Source organism: Megascapheus bottae, chromosome 20 (assembly GCF_031878675.1).
Source record: "Megascapheus bottae isolate mThoBot1 chromosome 20, mThoBot2.hap1, whole genome shotgun sequence".
Lineage (NCBI taxonomy): Eukaryota > Metazoa > Chordata > Mammalia > Rodentia > Geomyidae > Megascapheus > Megascapheus bottae.
The window spans coordinates 26,537,897-26,558,831 of NC_143528.1; the positions used below are offsets into that span (position 1 = coordinate 26,537,897).

At 33.8% G+C, this 20,935-nt stretch overlaps 1 protein-coding gene across 1 annotated transcript in view; it reads left to right on the forward strand.

Annotated features, from left to right (window-relative positions):
• The window catches only part of Glra3 (glycine receptor alpha 3), a 127,732-nt gene extending 110,044 nt beyond the window's left edge, over positions 1-17,688 (forward strand). Inside the window, exons 8-10 of the mRNA XM_090353721.1 lie at positions 318-461; positions 2,729-2,773; positions 16,103-17,688. Coding sequence (XP_090209847.1) covers positions 318-461; positions 2,729-2,773; positions 16,103-16,381 — 468 coding nt within the window. The 3' untranslated portion in view covers positions 16,382-17,688. The remainder of the gene's footprint in view (positions 1-317; positions 462-2,728; positions 2,774-16,102) is intronic.
• Positions 17,689-20,935: the final 3,247 nt, after the last annotated feature.

The window sequence follows — 20,935 nt, forward strand, 5'->3', positions numbered from 1 at the left end:
TAGTTTGATTTTTGCATAATGTATATTGAATATAATGACTGTTTTAACTCATTCTTTCCCCTTCATTCATGTCCATCCCCCGCTCTCCCTCGTTTTACTAGGTCTATCCACAAAAGGTTAATGCCCCATTTGGAAAACAATAACAAAATATAAACAAGTCTTTAAAGTTTGACTAGTCCTTATAACTTCCACAAATTAATAAATGAAAAACTTGTAAGGGAAGAAAATTATCCTTTCTTTCATCATCTTTAACTCAGTTTTGATCGCAAAAACAACAATGCAAGTATTTCTCTTCCTCTGTCTTCTTTTTGAGCCAGGTTTCTTATGTGAAAGCTATCGACATCTGGATGGCAGTGTGTCTCCTCTTCGTGTTTTCAGCACTCCTGGAATACGCAGCTGTCAACTTTGTCTCAAGGCAACATAAAGAACTCCTGCGATTTCGACGTAAGAGAAAGAATAAGGTAAGTAAATCAACATGGTTTGATGGGGTGTCATTTTTCACTGGAGAGTAGATCTAGTCTACTTATTGCATAGAAATTAGGACTGAGAACTAAAAGTGATATATCTTTATTTTTAAATCAGGTGACATTTAAAGTGTCAAAGTAGATTCAAAGAGGAAAATGGTACTTCACTAAGCTTTATATACTATCAGGAGACAACGCTCTTCGTATCTCTAGCAATGTTAGAATGTTTGTGATGGTTATACTTCATATAAGGCATAAGTATAATTATTAAAATTATTCCTCTTTTTGAACTCATCTCTTTGTTTCCACAACATAACATGTATTTCTTAACACCATGATGATAATGCTATACAAATCATTGACTCTTGCTTAAGCTCATTCTCATATTCTTTTTATAATTGTTCTGAAACCCAAGAAAAAGGATTGCTTTACAAAAGAACATTGAACCTATAAGAAAATTTATTCAGAATATGCTTACGAGACAATAAGATGTAACTTATGGAATATAAGTAGCCTCAGTTGAACAGGAAATTAGAAATGAGGTTGTTTCCTTTTAATAAGACCTGCAAGAGACATGTATTATTATTGTTATTATTATTATTATAGTTAAGTAGTTCTACAGAGGAAGTGCCGCTTAATAAAGCAGTTTATGAATACAATACATATTAATAAGTGTTATCTCATTCACCATTCTCACTCCTCTTCAACCTGCCCCTTCTCTTAGTTTTCTTCTTTTCACGGTGTGTACCATGGGTTCTTTCCCACTATCCCCTTCATCTGTCTATCCCTCTCCCCTTGGCCTCACCCCCATTTCCTGAGGTTTATTTTGTTGGACTATAACTTTGAGACACATGGTTTTGATCAACTCTTTTTCCTTTTTTATAATGAGTTTCTCTCAATAGTAGATCTATGAATTTGTTTCTTCACATATGAATACGCCAACTGATATGATAGAAGAAAATTGATTTTCAAAGCAATCATCCCAATTTAGAAATAATTATAGCCAGAATCTAGTAACCTGGATTATTAAATCAAAACATGAATTGTAAGATAATGGTCTAATTTACATAATATGACTTCTCAAGAAATTTTAAAGGTTTAGTGGTATCTGAACTATTGACTACTTACATATTTTATTGAACTTTTTTGTTGTTTTCAAAGTGAAGCACTGTGATCTCTCAGCGCTCAGATCTACTTAGTATTAAATACCTTCTAAGGGAGTAATTGGCCTTCTAAAACATCTCACAGCAGTTTTAAAATGTGGAAAACTGCCACATCGAAAGAGCAACAGTGTAGAGACTGTGTTTACAAAGGATAGGAAGTTTATTGCATTACATTTGATTAAATTTTCATGAAAATGAAAGCATATTTATATAATAAAATGCATTATGATGAGGAGATTTCTATATCTTCTTTCTCCATTTTCCCTTTACCTGTCGGTTTACTTGCATTTCACCCTTCTTTTATATTATACTGTTTGTCAGTTGTCTTCTCTCAGTCTTTCTGTCTCTGACTGTCTCTCTGTCTCTCCTCTCCCACATACTTGGTTTCTTTTTCTGTCTTTTGACACTGAAATAACCATGACAGAATGACTGCTGCTGTCACTGGAGTAAAGCCCTTTCCTCTCTGTTTGTAACTGACAAAGATACTAATATGTGTTTTCTCTGTGAATATGATTTGATTTTGCATTTTTATTTCATTATCTTCTTCCTCCACGGTCTCCATTTTAAAATGAATCAACCACGTGCTACAAGCGCTGGTGATAAGCAGTACCATCTCCCCGTGTCCAGTGTGGAAACTCCACGACAGGGCATACCACGGAGAAAGTAATACACCACACACACAGATGCTTAATTCTGGCACCTCCTGTAAAAATGTTATTCTTATGAAACTATCTCTTTACTCAGTTTTAGAATATGTAAGTTAAAAAACTGGTGATGCTTATGGTAACTCACAAAAAGATGAGAGAATATTTTCCCCAGGATTACTATTCTAGAGAAATATGAAATTTAAACATTGTCATAGCTCTATGAATTGAAATGTTAAGGAAGAAAATGTTTCTTTCTATAAGTAATGCATAAAAAGAGCCAGTTATTTCAAAATTTGACTCCTACTTAGTTTACATGCGTGAATTTCTATTAACTGATACATACATATACAGAAATTGTAAATGTGATTAAAATAGATTGTGTAATTCTATTCATCATATATGACTTGATTCTTTGGTTTCTCAATCCCTCTTGGTCCACTTTACTTCCCCACAGACAGAAGCTTTTGCATTGGAGAAGTTTTACCGTTTCTCAGACACGGTAAATTGACTTTCTTAACTCTAAAAGGAAGAATGCAATCATCAGTAAAAAATATCAGACAGCATATTCTGCACCGAGGCAGTGTTTGGTGGGGAAACATAACTCCTTCATACGCAATTAAGGATGCTTTTCTTTTCTAAGAACTCTACAGTCTGCCTGGATATTTAAAAATTATCATTTTACAATCACAGCCATTTGATTTTTTGAAAATAATTTAATATGCATATATGTATGTATATAGGGGAAATACCCCATATATCTCACCATATTCTGTAAAGAAGTAAGTTATATATTTTGGGCAATATTAGCTTCAAAATAAATGGGAAACTAAAACAATTCAGCTGCATAAGCAAGCTGAAAATAAGACAAAATGCTTTTTGCAGAATCTTTATTCTAGTATTCTTACACTTCATTCTTTAGGCTGAGATTATTTATAGTAAACTGGACAATTAGGTAGCAGCATCTTTATAATTTTTAATAATATAATTATCACAAGGACATATGTCCAAGCACAATGCAAAATATTATGAAAATGATCAAGTGTAGAATCTTTTTCTCTAGGTGGTTTGATTGGAGACTTTCAGTATGGCAAGCAATAATTGAATATAAATCTATTGAAACTAAAGATTTGGTCTGGAAAGCCACATACAAATAGTGCCATTGGTTAAGCTAACATTTCACAGGTAAATTTCAGAATAGATACCAATTCAAAAATCCCATGAAGGAAACAATATTAGCATTATAATAATCTCAGCTTCATGGTATGCTATCTATATCTAGTATATTCTTGAAGAATATAGAATTACTTAACTATTTTTCTTTCTTAAAGAAAATGGTACACTAATTTTCAGTATCTCACATCTCTATGTCCCTGGAAATAATTTCTCATTATCTATTTGTGTTTCCTTGACTATCTTGCCTATAAATAATTGTGTGGAATTTACATAATCATGCAAATAGTTTGTAATTTATATGTATACTTATATTTATATGCATACATATACATGTGCCTATTAGACTACATAGTAGAGGCTGTGTGTATAAAAATCTATTATGAAAAGCAAAATAATTCATGTCTCCAGTAACTGAATAATTAATGTTTCCAGGAACACTGGATTAAAACATATGTCTTCTATTAATTTTGACTTTAAAAAAGAAACACTGATGCAATGTCAGCCTTATCTCAGGGCAAATCAATGAATTCGTTTTAAAAGAACTAATGTGATAATGCAATTACATTTAATCCCATTTATTTTTCAAGTATTCTAATAATTCAGCAAACTGGGGTGATAATTTTACTTTTTGGAAACTATTCTCCTCAAACTAACAACAACCCTCTGAGCTGGCCAAGATTATTCTCCACTTAAACTATGTATTTTGCTTAGAACAAAATGAACATGCTAAATCTTTAAATCCACCTGAGCAAATATATCTCAATCTTAACAATGTGTTCTTTATTTTCATGAGTACTGGTTACCTGAAATTTCCTCAATGCTCTAATTTGAGAGAATAGGCAAAGTAGATGAAATTGTTTCATAGACTGTTACAATAAGAGGCTTGCATATACAAATAATATTCCTAGGACATTTTTTTAATTAACTTAGTCCAGTTATAGACTTGGGAATTATATACATCCTTTGGTACTTGACTTCTATTATGAAATTAGAAACTATTTTGCTTACTGAGAAAGGATCTAATTTACTCTTGCATCTGGATTTCCCCACCTGACACTGTCATAGCCTGCTCTTTGCTAATTATCACCACTCTGTGCCATGGTTGCTATCTCCTGTGCTGTATGTGTGTGTGTGTATGCATGACAGGAGATTATGTGGCTAGAAGTTATTGCTCTTGCACATATTATTACTTATTCCTAGACTTTCTAAAGATATCAGTAGACTTCAGAGTGAGTTATTTGTGCAGAGGTATGAGTGAAATGGAATTGCTTTGATGCATTTCATGCTTCTCCCATGATGCAATGTAAGAATACAATAATGTGTTGAAGGAAAGCTCATTTGCACTGTAATCTGGTGCTCTGTCTTCCTGCTATCTACTAACCTTTATATCTCTGTATAAATGAGTTCTAGATTCATGAAATAATCAAGTACATGTTTTACTAGGCACCAAGGTTGCCCTTTTTGAAAATAGTATCATTGGCTGCATTTTGACAATTTTCACAAAAGCGTATAATTACTTGATTTACTTGTAAGTGTACATGCTATCTTGCTTTAAAAATAATCCCAGAATACCTCCAAGGATAGCAAATAGTTAATTTTCTATCCTGTAACATTTTTTCCTCTTTATAGTCTTAGGGAAAGACAAAACTACACAGATATTGAGAGAATGACGTTAATTGGAATATAATATAAACATGTATGGAAATACAACATTGAACCTCTCACCCTTATATAAGTAATGTAATGTAAGATAAATACACACATAAATAATGTCATGTAAGAAAAATATACACTCAGGCTGAATGGGTGATGCATCATGATTGAAAGAAATACAGTATCTATGTACAGTAAAGTATTTATTAACCATTCCATTCTAGGTCAGCTTATTGTGCTCTATAGAGTTTAAGATGGTCTTTCAGTCAAAAATATTTCTATAATTTTCTTTGATATATATCTGAAAATGTAATTTTTAAGTAATGTTAACTTATTTTGTTGTAAAGGTGATATACAGAAGGGTTGCAGTTACATAGGTCAGGTAATAAGTACAGTACATTACTTTTTGAACAGTGTCACTTCATCCCTCATTTTCTCCCTATTTTTCTGCTTTAAAACACCTCCCCTGTAAGTCGTATAGTTCATTTTCAACATAGTATCTAATGAGTATCCCTACTGAATTAGTTCACTCCTTGTCCCACTTTCTGTGCTTCCTAAATCTCCCAAACATAAATTTACATACAAGCCAAGCCAACAAGGACAGAAATCAAAAACAAAAGAAGCAAAACAAAACAAAAAAAATCACAAAAAAGTAAAATTAAAAATCTCTTGTTTCCATTTCTTAGAGTTCATTTCAATAAACATCATTTTATATGATCATATGCAAATAATTATTGAGCCCTTGTGATTCCCTCCTAACAATATCCTCATTATATAAATGTTTAGAGTCCTGTTTAATTAATCAAGTCCAAGTGTAATCTTTTGTCTTTTACCATCCATTATGTTTACTTGTAGATTAATAGATATAGTCTAATTACCACAAATTAGGGGAACCATGCAACCTATATATCTTTGGGTCTGGCTTACTCTGCCTAATGTAGTTTTTTTTCCTAATCTTTTCATTTCCTAAACATTCAATACTTTGATTCAAACAAAATTCTACACAAATGAATCACATGTGGGGTTGAAGTTTCATCCTCTGAAGTCAACCAAATTTGTAAGTTTTTTATTACCTCCTGAAAACAAATGCAAAGTTTATGTTAAACATAGCTGAAATATCAGGAAAATAATATTCAGTAAACATTAAAATGTCTACATTTAAATGCTATGGTGATTTCCATCTCTAAGCTAATTCAAACAGCAAGACTTCGTGCTACTTGCTTATGATTCCAGCACCTTGAGATGTGGAAGCAGAGAGATTATGAGATTGAGGAAAAAGATCACTTTAATGGAGACATGACAAACAGAAAATGTAAAACAAAACAAAAATTCTACTTCTTTATATTTGCCAAGTATTGTGATATCTTATAGCACTGTTAATTATGAGTTGACACTGAAAGATTTTAATATGGAAGAAATAGATGTATCAATTTTAAGTACTTCATCAATTTTTCATGTACCCTTTAAAATATTTATATTTTCATTATATTCTATCTAAAGCATTCATCTTTAAAATTTGTGTATTACCATTTATTCATCTCCAAATTGATACATAGAATCCAAATTCAATATATCAAGTATAGATTTGGCTTCATTGCTAATTTAGATATCATTTATAATAAATGTAAAGTTGTCCCAGAGCTACATTCAAGCAAATCTATATTTAAAATTGACTTACAAAAATTGACTTACAGTTATAATATAATTTAATCTCATTTATATTTGCCTTTTCTTTTTCATTTTTTTCTTGTTAGTTGTAGAACTTGAACTCTGGGCCTGGGTGCTGTACCTGAGCTCTTCAGCTTAAGGCTACCCCCTTCCCCTGGAGCCACAGCACCACTTCCAAGAAATAAAAGTCTTATGGACTTTAGTGCCCAGGCTGGCATTGAACCAGGATCCTGAGATCTCAGCTTCCTGAGTAGCTAGGATTACAGGCATGAGACACCGTGCCCGGCTTTAGCTGCTTTTTCTTAAGCCTTCCATCTTAATAAATGAAAACAAATATTTTGCTTTAGACTATTTTTGAAAAAAAAAACAATTTTTAATTCATTCACATCTTTCATCTCAGACTTTTGTACATAATGAGAATTTTCTCTCAAAGATGTTATTTTATGCTTCTCAGCAATTTTTAAAAATACACACATTTGACAGTCATGTAAAGAGAACAATTCAATCTCCTTCTCTGTTACTTTAGTCATTAAAACAAGAAAATAATTTGTAGTAAGCTATTGTCTTAGTTGTATGCAACATGTTTCACAGATATATACTGAGGGAAAATGCTGAGATAAAAATTGACCCTTACTATCCATCTTGATGTATAATATTTTCATTCCTATTGCCACTCAAAGTTTTAATATTTCACAACAATTTTCATACACCCATACTCTTTGCTTTGGTCTTTTTGGGTTTGTGTGTGCAGATCCTAGGGCTTGAATTCAGGGGCTGGGTGCAGTCCCTGAGCATTTTTCTCAAGGCTAGTGCTCTACAATTTGAGTCACAATTAAGCTTATGGGTTTGGGGTGTTAATTGGAGAGACCAGGTCTCAAGGCATTTCCTTCACAGTCTGGCTTCAAACCAGTATCCTCAGAAATCAGCCTCCTGAGTAACTAGAAATACATTTCGGAGCCAACAACACCAGGGTTGGTTTGGTCATTTTTAAAGATTAAATGTGGGATAGAAAATTTGTTTTCATCTTATTTGTATGCTAATATAATATTTTGATTGCACTGTCATGATTATATCTAGCTTTCTTTTATAGCTTTCTGTATATGAATCAGTCCTTGAGATAATTCTCTAAAATGTAAAGGCATTAACAGAATCTCACAATATAATATTAATGCATATTTATTAAGCTTTTTTCTGAATCAGTTCCAAATTTAAAAAGAATTAAGGAAGAATTGTACATTAACAAAATTGTTTTTTACAGTTTTTTTATTGCCTACCATTCCCATTTGCTCCAGGGAATAATAAGAAGGCCTGCTTCAGGGTAAATTAAGCTACGTCTTTCACTTTACATTTTAAATCAGCCATGTTCTTCAGCTCTTTGGTAGTTCATTTTATTTATTCTGCATTCTTAAGATTACTTCAGTTTATAAAGTGACTTAATTATATGAACAGTAAATATGAGCTGATACACATAACACGAATTTTCAGAAATAATCTTTAGGATCTTAGCTTTTGGTATATAGTTCAATATAATTGAATCTAAAGTTATTTCTAAAGTCTTAAATTATCTCAATGGAATTTTTTTCAATGAAATTTTTAAGAGCAACCTCTAATAATAATAATAAGCTTTTTTGAAAGAGTCATCCATGCTTTATTATTTAGGAACAGCCTTTAAGAAGAAATCACAAGTCTATTATTAAAAGAAAAAAAAATCAAGGAATAGACCTATGGCTATAGCAGCAGAGTACCTGCCTAGCAAGACTGAGTCCTTAAGTTCAAACTCTAGTACCAAATATCTATGTATCAATTTATCCATCTGCACACACACACACTCACACACATACCCCACTTGATACACACACATACATATACATGTGTCTCTATATAAATAGAACATGTTTCTGTGGTCCAAGGAAATCAGTAGGCAAAATATATTTGTTGGAAACATTGCATTATAAGCAGGGCATGGTGGCTCACTCCTGTAATCCTATTCTGGAGGCTGAGATCTGAGGATTGTTGTTCAAAGCCAGCCCAGCATTAAAATCCATGAGACTCTTCTCTCCAATTAATCAATAAAAAATGGGAAATGAGGCTATGACTCAAGGGGTGGTGGTAGCCTTGAGCTGAAGGATAAAGGACAGCACCCAGGCCCAGAGTTCAAGCCCCATGAGCACACACAAAAAAGAAAAGAAAAGAAAAATTGCATTATAAATGCCTTTGAAACAAATATGCCATGATCAAATTATAAAATTAATGACTAGCAAATATTAATCTTCTGAAATATATTCAGGTAGAGTGGAAATTAAAAGTTCTAAAGATACAACTCATATAAGTAGCCTTAAGTAGATCCTTACCTATAATTAGAAAAAATTATTTAGAAACAAAATGAACCTTTATTTTACAAGTCATTTTAGAATTTATTTTCCCCAAACTACCACCTAAAGTATGTATTTTCAAGGGTAATAGGAATTCAAAAACAGTTAAGACCCTGATTCAAAAATAACTGGATTGGCAGCATTATACTTTTAGAAAAGTTTCTTTCTAAAGCTTCACTAAGCAGTATAATCACCAAAGAACTGCTTGGAAATGCAGACTCCTATGACATTCTGCATTCCAAAGAGTAAGAATCTGTGTAAATGAGATAGAGAAAATTGCAATTCCGCAAATCTTTCCGGTGATTCTGGGACAGGTATGAGTCATGAGCATATTGAAAGAACTACTGACCTGCTCTAGATCCCATCACCTCTTACATATCCAGTGCTGGGCATTTTAGAGGGATGGTGGCCTTTTATGCTGGACTAATTGTTCAAATATATTGTATTCTATTGAAATCAAGGTCCATGGTTTGGGCATGGTTCAAGTGGTAGAGTATCTGCCTATCAAACAGGAAGGCCCAAATTCAAATCCCAGTAGCACCTTTCTCACTCCTCTAAAAAATACAAGGGCTAAATGTGTGAAGTAACTTTGTTCAGATACAATCCCTTACTCCTGGTTACAGATTTAATACAGCAATCATGAGATAGAAATGAGCTTTCATTTCATGTGTGATTTACTCAGCTTTAAGGAAGGTTAAAAAGCAAGAAAGACAGAAAACATTGCTGTCATCTAATTCAGAGGCCTCCCAGCTACTTAACATGAGTATAATGATTTTTTCTAAAGTTGAAAAAACTAGACATAGGCTCATAAGTTACAATGGTCCATTCATTTAGAATCTTCAAGTGAAATTCTGTACCTGAACCCATTCTATCTGCAAAAGAAAAATCCCCAGTGGGCATTCCATCAATGAACCCTTGCTAGAAAGGCCACCTTTGCATTTATCTGATATACTCCAATCCAATCATTCCTTTTGGCTTTACCGGAATATATCAAAGAATGGATCCATCAGATTTCAATACTTCTACAAGTTGTTTTTCTCCTAATGTGTTCCAGAATAGATGAATATTTGGCATTTAATCTTTGTGATTTGTCCCTATTACATATAGAAAATATCTATGGTGGTTCATCAGTTTACATTACAGGTTGCAACAATATGCTAGAGAAAGCAAGCTTATGAAAGGGGAAAAAGAAGATTATAGTGTATCTGCCCCCTTATAAAGGCAATATTGCATTTTTTTAGATCACAATTTCCTTTTCAAATCACAATGTCTTCGTTGTCCTGAAGAAACTTTTCCATAATAATTTTATCACAGCCTGCATGGTGGGGGCTTTTGAGGGAATTCTGTGTGTGTGTGCGTGTGTGTGTGTGTGTGTGTGTGTGCCTGTGTGTACACATGCATGTGTGTTTTCCAGCCACAGCCTTCCATATTTGCCTGGATCACCCTCAAACCATGATCATCCTATTTTAGCCTCCTATATAATGAAATTTTCCCTGCCATATTTATTGAGATGGGACTTTTTACCCAAAATGACACTGAACCATGACCTTCCCAATATTTCTTAATTTTTTTTTGCCAGTCCTGGGTCTTGAACTCAGGGCTGAGCACTGTCCTTGGGCTTTTTCAAGGCTAGAGTTCTACCCTTTTAACCACAGCACCATTTCCGGCTTTCTCTGTGTATGTGGTATGGAGGAAACGAACCTCCGTCTTGGTGCTTGCTAGGCAAGCACTCTACCACTAGGCCAAACTCCTGGTCCGACCTTCTCAACCTTTGTCTTTAGAGTAGTTAGCCTACTGGAATTCTTTATTGAGATCAGACAGCCAGCATCTACCTTATAAGAACTATTTAATCACAGCCCAAACAAACTCTTCTAGAGCGCCTTGAATAGGTTTAGTGCTTTCCACTTTACCATTTCCTTAACAAGAACTGAGAGTTTCTATTACCTTTCCTGAAATCTTGTATTGTTTAATATTTACTACATGGGAACATTCAGGCAGTTCTGGAGGTTTTCATTCTTGTCCATTTAATTAATACTGGAATAAAAATGCCTTGCCACAGATTAGACTCAAGACAGAAATAGCAAAAGCCTATGTGTATAAATCACATCATTTTCATTTATATATTTACCCAAAGGCAATTATCATTCTTCATTTGTTAGTAATAATTTTTTTATGGTGATCATTCCTTCTACCACAGTGAATCCTTTACTTCCATCCTTACCCATCAGCCTCTTGTTTGCTTCTCCCATTGGCTTCCTCTGCCTTGATAGCATTGCTATATGTTTTTCACTGGTATTTTCCAAATCCATGTTTCCTATCCTTAGCCTTTATAATGGCATAATCTTGGAGTCCTACCCAGGATTTTGGGGAAAGGACACCCTTGCAAAAGTCAGGCTATTGGTGGCAACTGGTCTAAGTGAAGGAGTAAATTTAGCAACTCGTTTCAGTCCCTTTTGTTCCCATTAGCCTCTGGCCTCACTGCATCTTCAGAGATGAAAGGCACAGATCTAACTGGTTCTGCAGGAGAGGAGGCTGCTGAACCAGGACCACATTCCTGACCTCCCACCTGGCAATTGTGGTGTGGGGAAATTGTTCACAGGAATCCTGTCCATTTTCTCTTTTTGTGTCTTTGCAGCCACCTGAGGAGAGCTAATAAGTTTGCTTGGGGCCATGATCTTTCCTCTGAATAGTCAGGATTTTCTTTCTTTCAGTGATGCACATCATGACCACTGCAATAATAAAGAAACCCATGAGTGGACAGGCCTGTCCAGCTCTCAGGAAAGATAGGTCACCTGTAGAAGGGACTCTTCTAAGCAGTCTGCCTGCTACAATTTGGGATTGAGGATAGAGATTCAGTAGACATAGTTCTGATTCTAATATAGCCAGCTCAGGCTTGCAAGTGCATTTAACATTACTTTCCTTAAGAGATGTTCTATTCCATAGTAATGAGAGAACCATAGCAATAAAAGTTTAGCTTTATATTGCACCAGGCTTCATTCATCAAAAATATCATTAGTATCACCACAGCCAGGAATTAATGCCCAAGCTGCAGTTAGAAGTGAACATTGATTTTCATGTTGCAGTATCACAAACTATATCATCATGAATTTCTAGCTCAATTAGTCTAAGGATTTGAGAAAGCATAGATTGCCCGAAGATCTACCAAATAAGCAAAGTGACAAATTCCGTTGTCCTATAATCATTCTGTAGTCATGGCTACTAAACATTACAAATGTAAATTGAAATGTCTATTAACTATAAACACATATTCATCAATTTGAAGAACTTTGTATTATATAAAGAATTTCAAACTGCTCAATTTTTAGTTTTAACAAATATTGCAGTGCTATTTTTGGATCTACTAAATTAAATTTTAAAATCATAGTTATTTTTGCCTGTTTCTATTAACTTGTTAGGATGCAGTTAAAGCTGTTTTTAATTGTTCACACATCTTCATTTATGGCTTAAATATGTTTATGGTATCATGTGCCATATCGTTTCTGTTACTTCCCAGCTGGCTAACCACCACCATCTTGTTACCATTAATATTAAGTGTAACTTCCTCTCACATCCCAGTGAGCCTTTGGTTTTCATCTTCAGCATTAAGTCAAGGAACTACTTGCTTTGCTTGCTGCTTTTCTTTCTTCCCGGTGGTTTTTCCCCAAAAGGGGATAAGGAAGTTAGTTCTACTTTGGATTACTTTCTCCTCAATTGTATTTTTTTAGTGATGGATCATCCACCAAACACTTAAAGGGGAAATAAGTCTGTGCCACCCACAGTCACATTGTTAGGATTCAGAGAATGAGCCCACCAACATGAATCAAAGAAGTTCATTGAGGTTTTGCAGAAGCTGGGGGGCCAGGGACACAGTGCAAACTCGGGAGCTAACACTGAGACTCTGAGCAGGGGTTCAAGATGGGCTTATAGGGGTAAACACCACAAACAGCTTCAAGTTGTAGGGTTCCATTAACTTAAGGTAACATCAGCTCTTTTGAAACAATTAGCAACCGTAGTTACACATTACTCCACAGGAGGTCAGAGTATATTCTTCTGAAAAGAGGGTCTGGGGTTGAGTTAAAGAAAAACTGCAGTTTTATAGCATGCCTTAGTTCCCAGAAGAGGTCACATTCCTGGCCTCAGTTTCCTCACTTAGTCTAGGGGCTTTTTATTCTAAGGAACCCTCACAATGATGAGCTACAATTTTAGTTGCCTCAAACCCAGCACAAATCTAGCCTGAGATTTCACTTTCAGACTGTAGTACAAAAAATCTTCTGTCCATATTTCACACACACACACCACACACACACACACACACACACACACACACACACTCACACGCACACACACACAGAAATATTAAGAATATTAAAAAATATTAAAACCTGGTTTCCTTCTGTGATTTTTGGTGGTGGTGGTCGTGGGGCTTGAACTCTGGGCCTCGGAGCTGTCCCTGAGCTCTTCAGCTCAAGGCTACCGCCCTACCATTGAGTCACAGCGCCACTTCCGGTTTCTGGTGGTTAATTGAAGAGTCTCACAGGCTTTAATGCCCGGGCTGGCACTACTCAGCCTCCTGAGTAGCTAGGATAATAGGCATGGCCAGTGCATGCAGATTATTGGTGATATTTTAAAGTTCAATTTGTCACAGAATTCTCCAGATACAAGAAGGAGTTAGCCCTTCTATTACTTTTACTCCTAATAGAGACTCAATAGTCTATAAAACAGCACAGCTTCTGTTGACCCCTCACCCATACAGGACACCCAGGAGCAAAAGACAAGGGGTTGTGCCATTGCCTTGACACAGAGAAGTGGCAGTTTATTTTAGACCACACTTTCAGGCACATAGGCCACAGGTCTTCAGTCCTATGTGTAACTTTCCCACAGCTCACTACATGCAGATGTGAGCCCTCTCTCTGACCCTTCAAAGCAAAAGAACTGACTTGCATTGTCCATTTAGTTTAGCACTACTGTTTGCAAGGAAATGATAATCTGAGTCTAGTGTGAACCCTTCCTGACAGATAGGTAGGAAGACACAATTGATAAAATCTTAAAATGAACCCAGTAGGTTCATTTTAAGGGGACTTCTATTTTGAGATAAGCAGCTAAGGGGTCTGAAGGTGGTAAAATAAGTTTCCCAGAACAGTGAGAAATGTTATCAATGAATTCTGCTTTGTTAGATGCATAAGATAAAATTCTGACATCTGAAGTGTTGGCAAGGAGTTTCACAATTTAATTTTGCCAACATGAAAATGCTGATTCAAAAAGTTAGTTGTGTCTTATTTTAAGATGGAGTTTTAAACACATGGGTTGACATAATTTAAAGCAGTATTATACTTTCACAAAATTCAGTTGATCATAGTTCCAGTTACCCTGGGAACCTGTGTTTCTTGCTTGGAATGCAGACACCACTAAAATTTACTAAGATAACATGATGCTCTTTTACTACTTACATAAAATAGTTTAAGCACCATTATCCATACTATTATTCAAAACACACAATTTCAAAGCAAATACGTTTACCACAAATTTTTATAGAAGCCAATGAATTGGTAGTATACATATATTAAAAATGTAGGTCAACTAATTTCCTGTCCAGATTACAAGAGTGGACACAGAAACTTGGACTGGTGGGTCCAGACAATTTGCTCTCTGCTCCTTTTTCACATGATTCTACTAAATACAGTTGCTCATTTTTATTATAGTTGAAATGTTTTCCAATAATTTTATGCTTTGGTTTTTCGCAAAGAATTCCTATACTGTCATAATTCACTCCCTCCAAGAGAATTTTTATGTCTCAGTGAAGGAATTTATATCATTTCCTCATTTTAGGACATGTAAAAATTTCTATTTTCTGGATTTATATTTTCTAATTTTATATTATATAATATTATTAGTCACTTTTGCTGACCCATAGTAATTATCATGAGTCTGAGATAAAAAGTTTTTATCTTATATAACTGTAAAGAACTACTATTGTAAGGTAGAAATAACTACATATACTGAATTATATTTTTCAACTTTAGTATCAAAAATCCCTTTACTTTGGAAGTCAAATATCATCACATTGTAAATAAAGGCCTTAAATTTTTAATTAATATCATTATAAATTATTTAATTCCTATTTTTCTAACACACTCATATTTTATCATATATTTATTAAATAATTTTCCTATAAGTTTTGTATATATTTAAATGTATGGGCAGTTCTCCTTAATTTTCCACATTTGAAAGAAATGACAACTCTCAGAAGAATATTAGTTGTGAATGTAAAGTCTATAACAAGTTTACCTTTGAACATGAAACATGCTTCTGTCCCCCAAAAAATGTATATAAATTAGAATATAGTTACCTAAAATAAAACAATCTTATAGGTATCAAAAAAAACTAGTGTGAAACAAAGAAACTGCATGAGGGATTACGAAGAAAGAAGTTTTATTATTCTAGACTGTATTTTCCAAGGAAGTAACTTAGAATTGTAGGAAATAAGTATTAAAAGGTTATCTCCATGTGAAAGAAAAATTCAGTCAATGATTGTATTTTCCCCTCTTGACATCACACATTGGCACATATGGACGCATAATGTCAGAACAAAATTTAGTACATGAACATTTATGACACAGTATCTCAAATATTGTTCTCTTTGATTTCAGTACTTAACTATTCTGTCTGTACATAGATATCAGAATTCTGGTTGGTTGTTTTCTTTTTTCCTTAAAACACATCTTTTGAGAGTTCCCTACTTACTCATAGAAGATGATCTATATGATGCTGAGGGATAAAGTTCAAAGCAAAAAGAAGCAACCTACCTTCGCACACCTCACTTATTTTTTTCCTCATAATATTGAAGGCATATGTCATAACGAAGCATAAACTGTGATGGTCTGTTATAGCTTACGCTGGAATGCTTGCTATACATGCCATATTCCACTACTGAAAAGATTTATGACTATTTTTTTCTTAAACAGGATGATGAGGTAAGGGAAAGTCGATTCAGCTTTACAGCCTATGGAATGGGGCCATGCCTGCAAGCAAAAGATGGTCTAACTACCAAGGGCCCCAACCATCCTGCCCAAGTAGTGCCAAAAAGCCCTGATGAAATGAGGAAGATCTTTATCGACCGAGCCAAGAAGATAGACACCATCTCCCGAGCCTGCTTCCCACTAGCTTTCCTGATTTTTAACATTTTCTACTGGGTTATCTATAAAATTCTTAGGCATGAGGATATTCATCAGCAACAAGATTAAGCCTCTGGGGACACACAGACAAGATGTTTAATTCAGAATATTACTTCATTACCGTTGGGGGGGGGTGCGCGTGCACACATGTGTGTATGGGTGAGACGTACAAATCAGAGCCATTATCGTAAATGGCATATGAAGAAAGGTTGTTATTTTGATTGTCTATATACACTCATAAGACAGGCCAAGATTCTTTTAGCAGATATGAAACATATGCTCTGGAGATTCTGTTTTTCACATACATCCCAGACAATATAGGTTTTCACAGTCAATTGTGTAAGTACAGCTTAACTGCCAATTTGTTTATAGTTGTCTAAGATGACATAGTAGTACATATGAAAACTACTCTAAAATGTCCTGGATTTTAATTGTGATATTAAATGTTATGAAGTGAAATATGTACAGTAAAATTTTATTAAAGTAAACATATGATGAGCTTAATAAAAATAACTTGAGATGTAAAACTATTTTCATATGCTATAGTTTTCAAATAGGACATCAATCAAATAATGCAGTGGGAAATAATTCAAATGTGTATGTACAGGATTCAGTGTAGAAACAGTATAGAATGAACATGTATGATGACAAACATTAATTTAAAATATTAAAAGACATTATATAGAACACTACATTCACTTTTTTAGGATACGAAAATTTTCTTCCATGAGAATTGAAGCCAAATGGCTAAGGAGATTACGAAAGTTACTTTTTTTAACCTTCACATCTCTAGGAATAGAGATGAAAAGACTTGTTTTTACATAAATGTTGTAGTAGATACTTCTCAGCCTTTTGTCCAAGGTCAAGTACATTAATTGTTAAGCTATGCATTTTCAATTGTTGCCAAACATGAAACAAAAATAAAACCAGCATGCTTGTTGTTATTAGATTTTAATAGCTGTCTAGTTGTATCAATTATGTTTAATGTTTTGATGTTATTGAACAAAGATCAATGATGTCTTTACATTTTTGTTTGAAATAGCCTTATTTGATGGAGTACTTACATTTTTGAGAATAATGCAATGAATGAAATATAAATAGATTCATGAAAGACTTAAAAAAAATAAGAGCAGTTTCCACCAGGCTTTAAAGGTTAAACTCTCTCCGAACAGAAGAAAAGTTTTTTATTCTAAATGATGTAAATATGCTCATCCTCTTAATAGAGTCCATTCTGTAACTATGTCTGATTCTACAAAAGAATTGTTTTAATATTTCTGAAGTGAACGAATTCAAAATAGAGACCATGCACAAGTTCTGGATAATTTGAAATGGAGTTTTCCTTAAAATTCACCAGTGACCCCTGGACCATTTGCACTGCAGCCTGCATTTGCTCATTCTGTGCAGTGGAGTGAGGTGATAATGCAGTGCGTTTGCTCATTCTATGCAGTGGCGTGAGTTGATAATGTAGTGTGTTTGCTCGTTCTGTGCAGTGGAGTGAGGTGATGATGCTGGATGGTACTTCCAGTGAAACTGAACTAGACTTGGATTCTTTTTTAGTTTTATTATTTTCTTAATAAATGTTTGGACCATTAACATCATTAATTAACCTGAAAAATATTTCAGCATATGTTTTACACATTTGAATTGTTATTCTAATGAAAACTCTGTGCATCAAATTATTTACAAAGTTTTAAACATTAAAAAACAACTATCTCAAAAGTGTGATAGAAATACCATTTACTACCACTACTGCCCTTCAATCACTCTCAAACTATTAGCAGAAACTGCCATTTTAAACCGAAATTTTCCAGTATTTCTAGAGGGGCATCCAGCCATTTTTTTTAACTTTTGAAAGAAAAAATTTAAAGCTTAGGAATATTGGCTATTAAAGGACCAAATCAATTCTCCGTTTAAATAATTACTTTGAACAAGTAACAATTGCAAATATAATGTTAATGACACAATTGAAATAACTTGTTAGTATGTACTTTACTTAATTTGAGGTTAAATGTTGGTGTCTTACAAAACCATGGAAGCATATGCCCACACTAAAGATTAGCATACGGTCATTGTGTGCATTCCCTGAGAGTCAGCTAGAGGGTCTGAAGATATGGTTAACTATACTGCTTCCATGTGACTCTAAAATAGTGGAATTTGGTTTTCCTGATACTTTATACATGTTAGTTCAAGAATGTCCTGATATTGCTTAAATTAAATGAATTGTTCCAGAAGCAAGGGAAAAAAACAGAAACATAAACATAAGCACACATACTTCACAAAGGAATTCAGAAACCTTTTGCTTCCATATTTGAGAATATTAAAAATCTCACACTGATTTTAAAATTAACTGAAAAACACCAGCTCTAAGAACACTTGCCAACAAGGGTAATAGTATATTGAGATCTCTCTATATCAAAATTATACTTTCCTGATACAGAATTCTGCCTTATTACTTTATCCTTGCCTTTATGTACTAGGGAAAAAAAAACACTCTGGACAGCCTTCACTTACAAAACAGCAATGACACGCTGAATGCTGCTAAATCCATTATGTTTAAAGATGTTTCAAAAATGTATTTTATACATTAACATAATGAACTCTTATAAATCCTGCAAAACTGGAAAACTATGGCATCTTGATAGAGTACTTGCCTCAAATTAGAAATGCTTACTCTATTTTTGTTCTTATTATTGTCATTATTATTGTTGTTGGCACAGTATCAGGAATTGTTGTAGATGCTATGCAAACATTCTATAAATGAGCTACAGTCTCAAATCTAAACCATAATAGTTTCCTCTAAACCATACAAGGAAATGGTGAGAAATTTCAAAAGTGTAAATGTACACTAAATGTATTTAGATTTAGATGAGATTAAATCTAGATTAGATTTCTACTGAAACAGCCATACTGGGAAGTATTAGATCTTGTCTTGCTTATAGCACTTTAATATTTGTGTAACATAACCATTAATATATTTCATTCCACTGCATATGACATTTTTAAAATTTTCATTCTTCACTTAAAATATATATACCTAATCTCTTGACCAAAATTCAAATTGGACTTATTCTGAAATTAAGAGATAGGAATTTCTGACTTAAAATAGATTTCGGAATCACTATGGAAACAAAGCCACGGGTCTTTAGATTGTCTTCAATGGTTTCAAAAGTTTTTCTTTGGAATTCTCCTAAAGAGCTCCTTCAATTCTCAACTGCTGTGTTCAGGTTCTCAGCAGATCTGCTTATCCATACTTTATTATTCATTATTCCATATGAATTCCTAATCTGTTGATAGATTCTACCTTAATTTAATTATAAATGTTCAAATATCTGCATATACCTAATGTTAGAATACATGACTTCAGCTTATGAATGCCTCAAATCTTGTGGAAATTTCAGAAAAGCATGTGATTATGTAAACTATTTAATACTTTGTGAAACTAAACAACTACAATTACTGGAGAAGATGTGGCATATTGTTTCTCACTACAGATTCTTTTGAAGGTCATTTTTTCAAATATGTTTTTCTATTCTTAACATGACAAATTTCACCTTGCTAGTTACTTAGGAGAATTGAACATTATACTAAATGCTAAAACTTCCTTTCATCTGGAATACATATAGTACAAGAAATAGACAAAAATGGGGCCGGGAGTTTGGCCTAGTGGTTAAAGTGCTTGCCTAGCATGCATGAAGACCCGGGTTCGATTCCTCGGTACCACATACATAGAGAAAAAGCCGGAAGTGGTGCTGAGGCTCAAGTGGTAGAGCTCTAGCCTTGAGAAAGTCCAAGGACAGGGCTCAGGCCCTGAGCTCAAGCCCAGGACTGGCAAAAAAAAAAAAAAGAAGAAATAGACAAAACCAAAACACATATTAAAATCAGGAAATTAGTAATGCATGACAAGGTTCACCTGGGTGCAAAATTCTGGAGGATGTAAATGGGTTTGATAATCATTACATAAATTATTAACAATCTCTGGTTTCATAATATCTTCTGCTTCAAAATAGATTTCACAATCTTGCAACATAGTAGTATAAATTTTCAAAATATACCTCCTGTATTTCTCTCTAGTTGATGATATACTAGATAGAAAAAAAACATACAGCATGAGGAAACAGCAGTGTATATTGCAGTGTATATTGATGTTAAAACCATAAAATCACGGACTTGATCTGAAAATTAGGAGAATATACGTGGCTTCTATTCATATAAAAGCCTGACAGCGTATTCAAAACACATATAACCAATGAAAATGTAGATTAAAAACTTCAGAATTATTTTAGTTCACTGTTTAGTCAGCATTAACCGTAGTAACTCACAGAATGTTTTATCAACTTTGTAACTACAAGATTGACCTTTAAATCGTATCTGTCTATTAAGCAAATTTATAATAACCATCTATTTTACTTGCTTATACAAGTATTTAATTTTTGAACTGGATCCTTATATTGTCTATGAAGTCCGTACGAGGTTATGTGCCATGTCACAGCTGACAAACTATAAACTTGCATTGTCAGATGCTATCTAACTTTGTCTGCACTAGAAAGAAGAGTTTAGCTGTACAATCCATATAACTTTATTTTTTACAAGAGTGAAGATTTACTTTATTTAATTTTTGTTAGC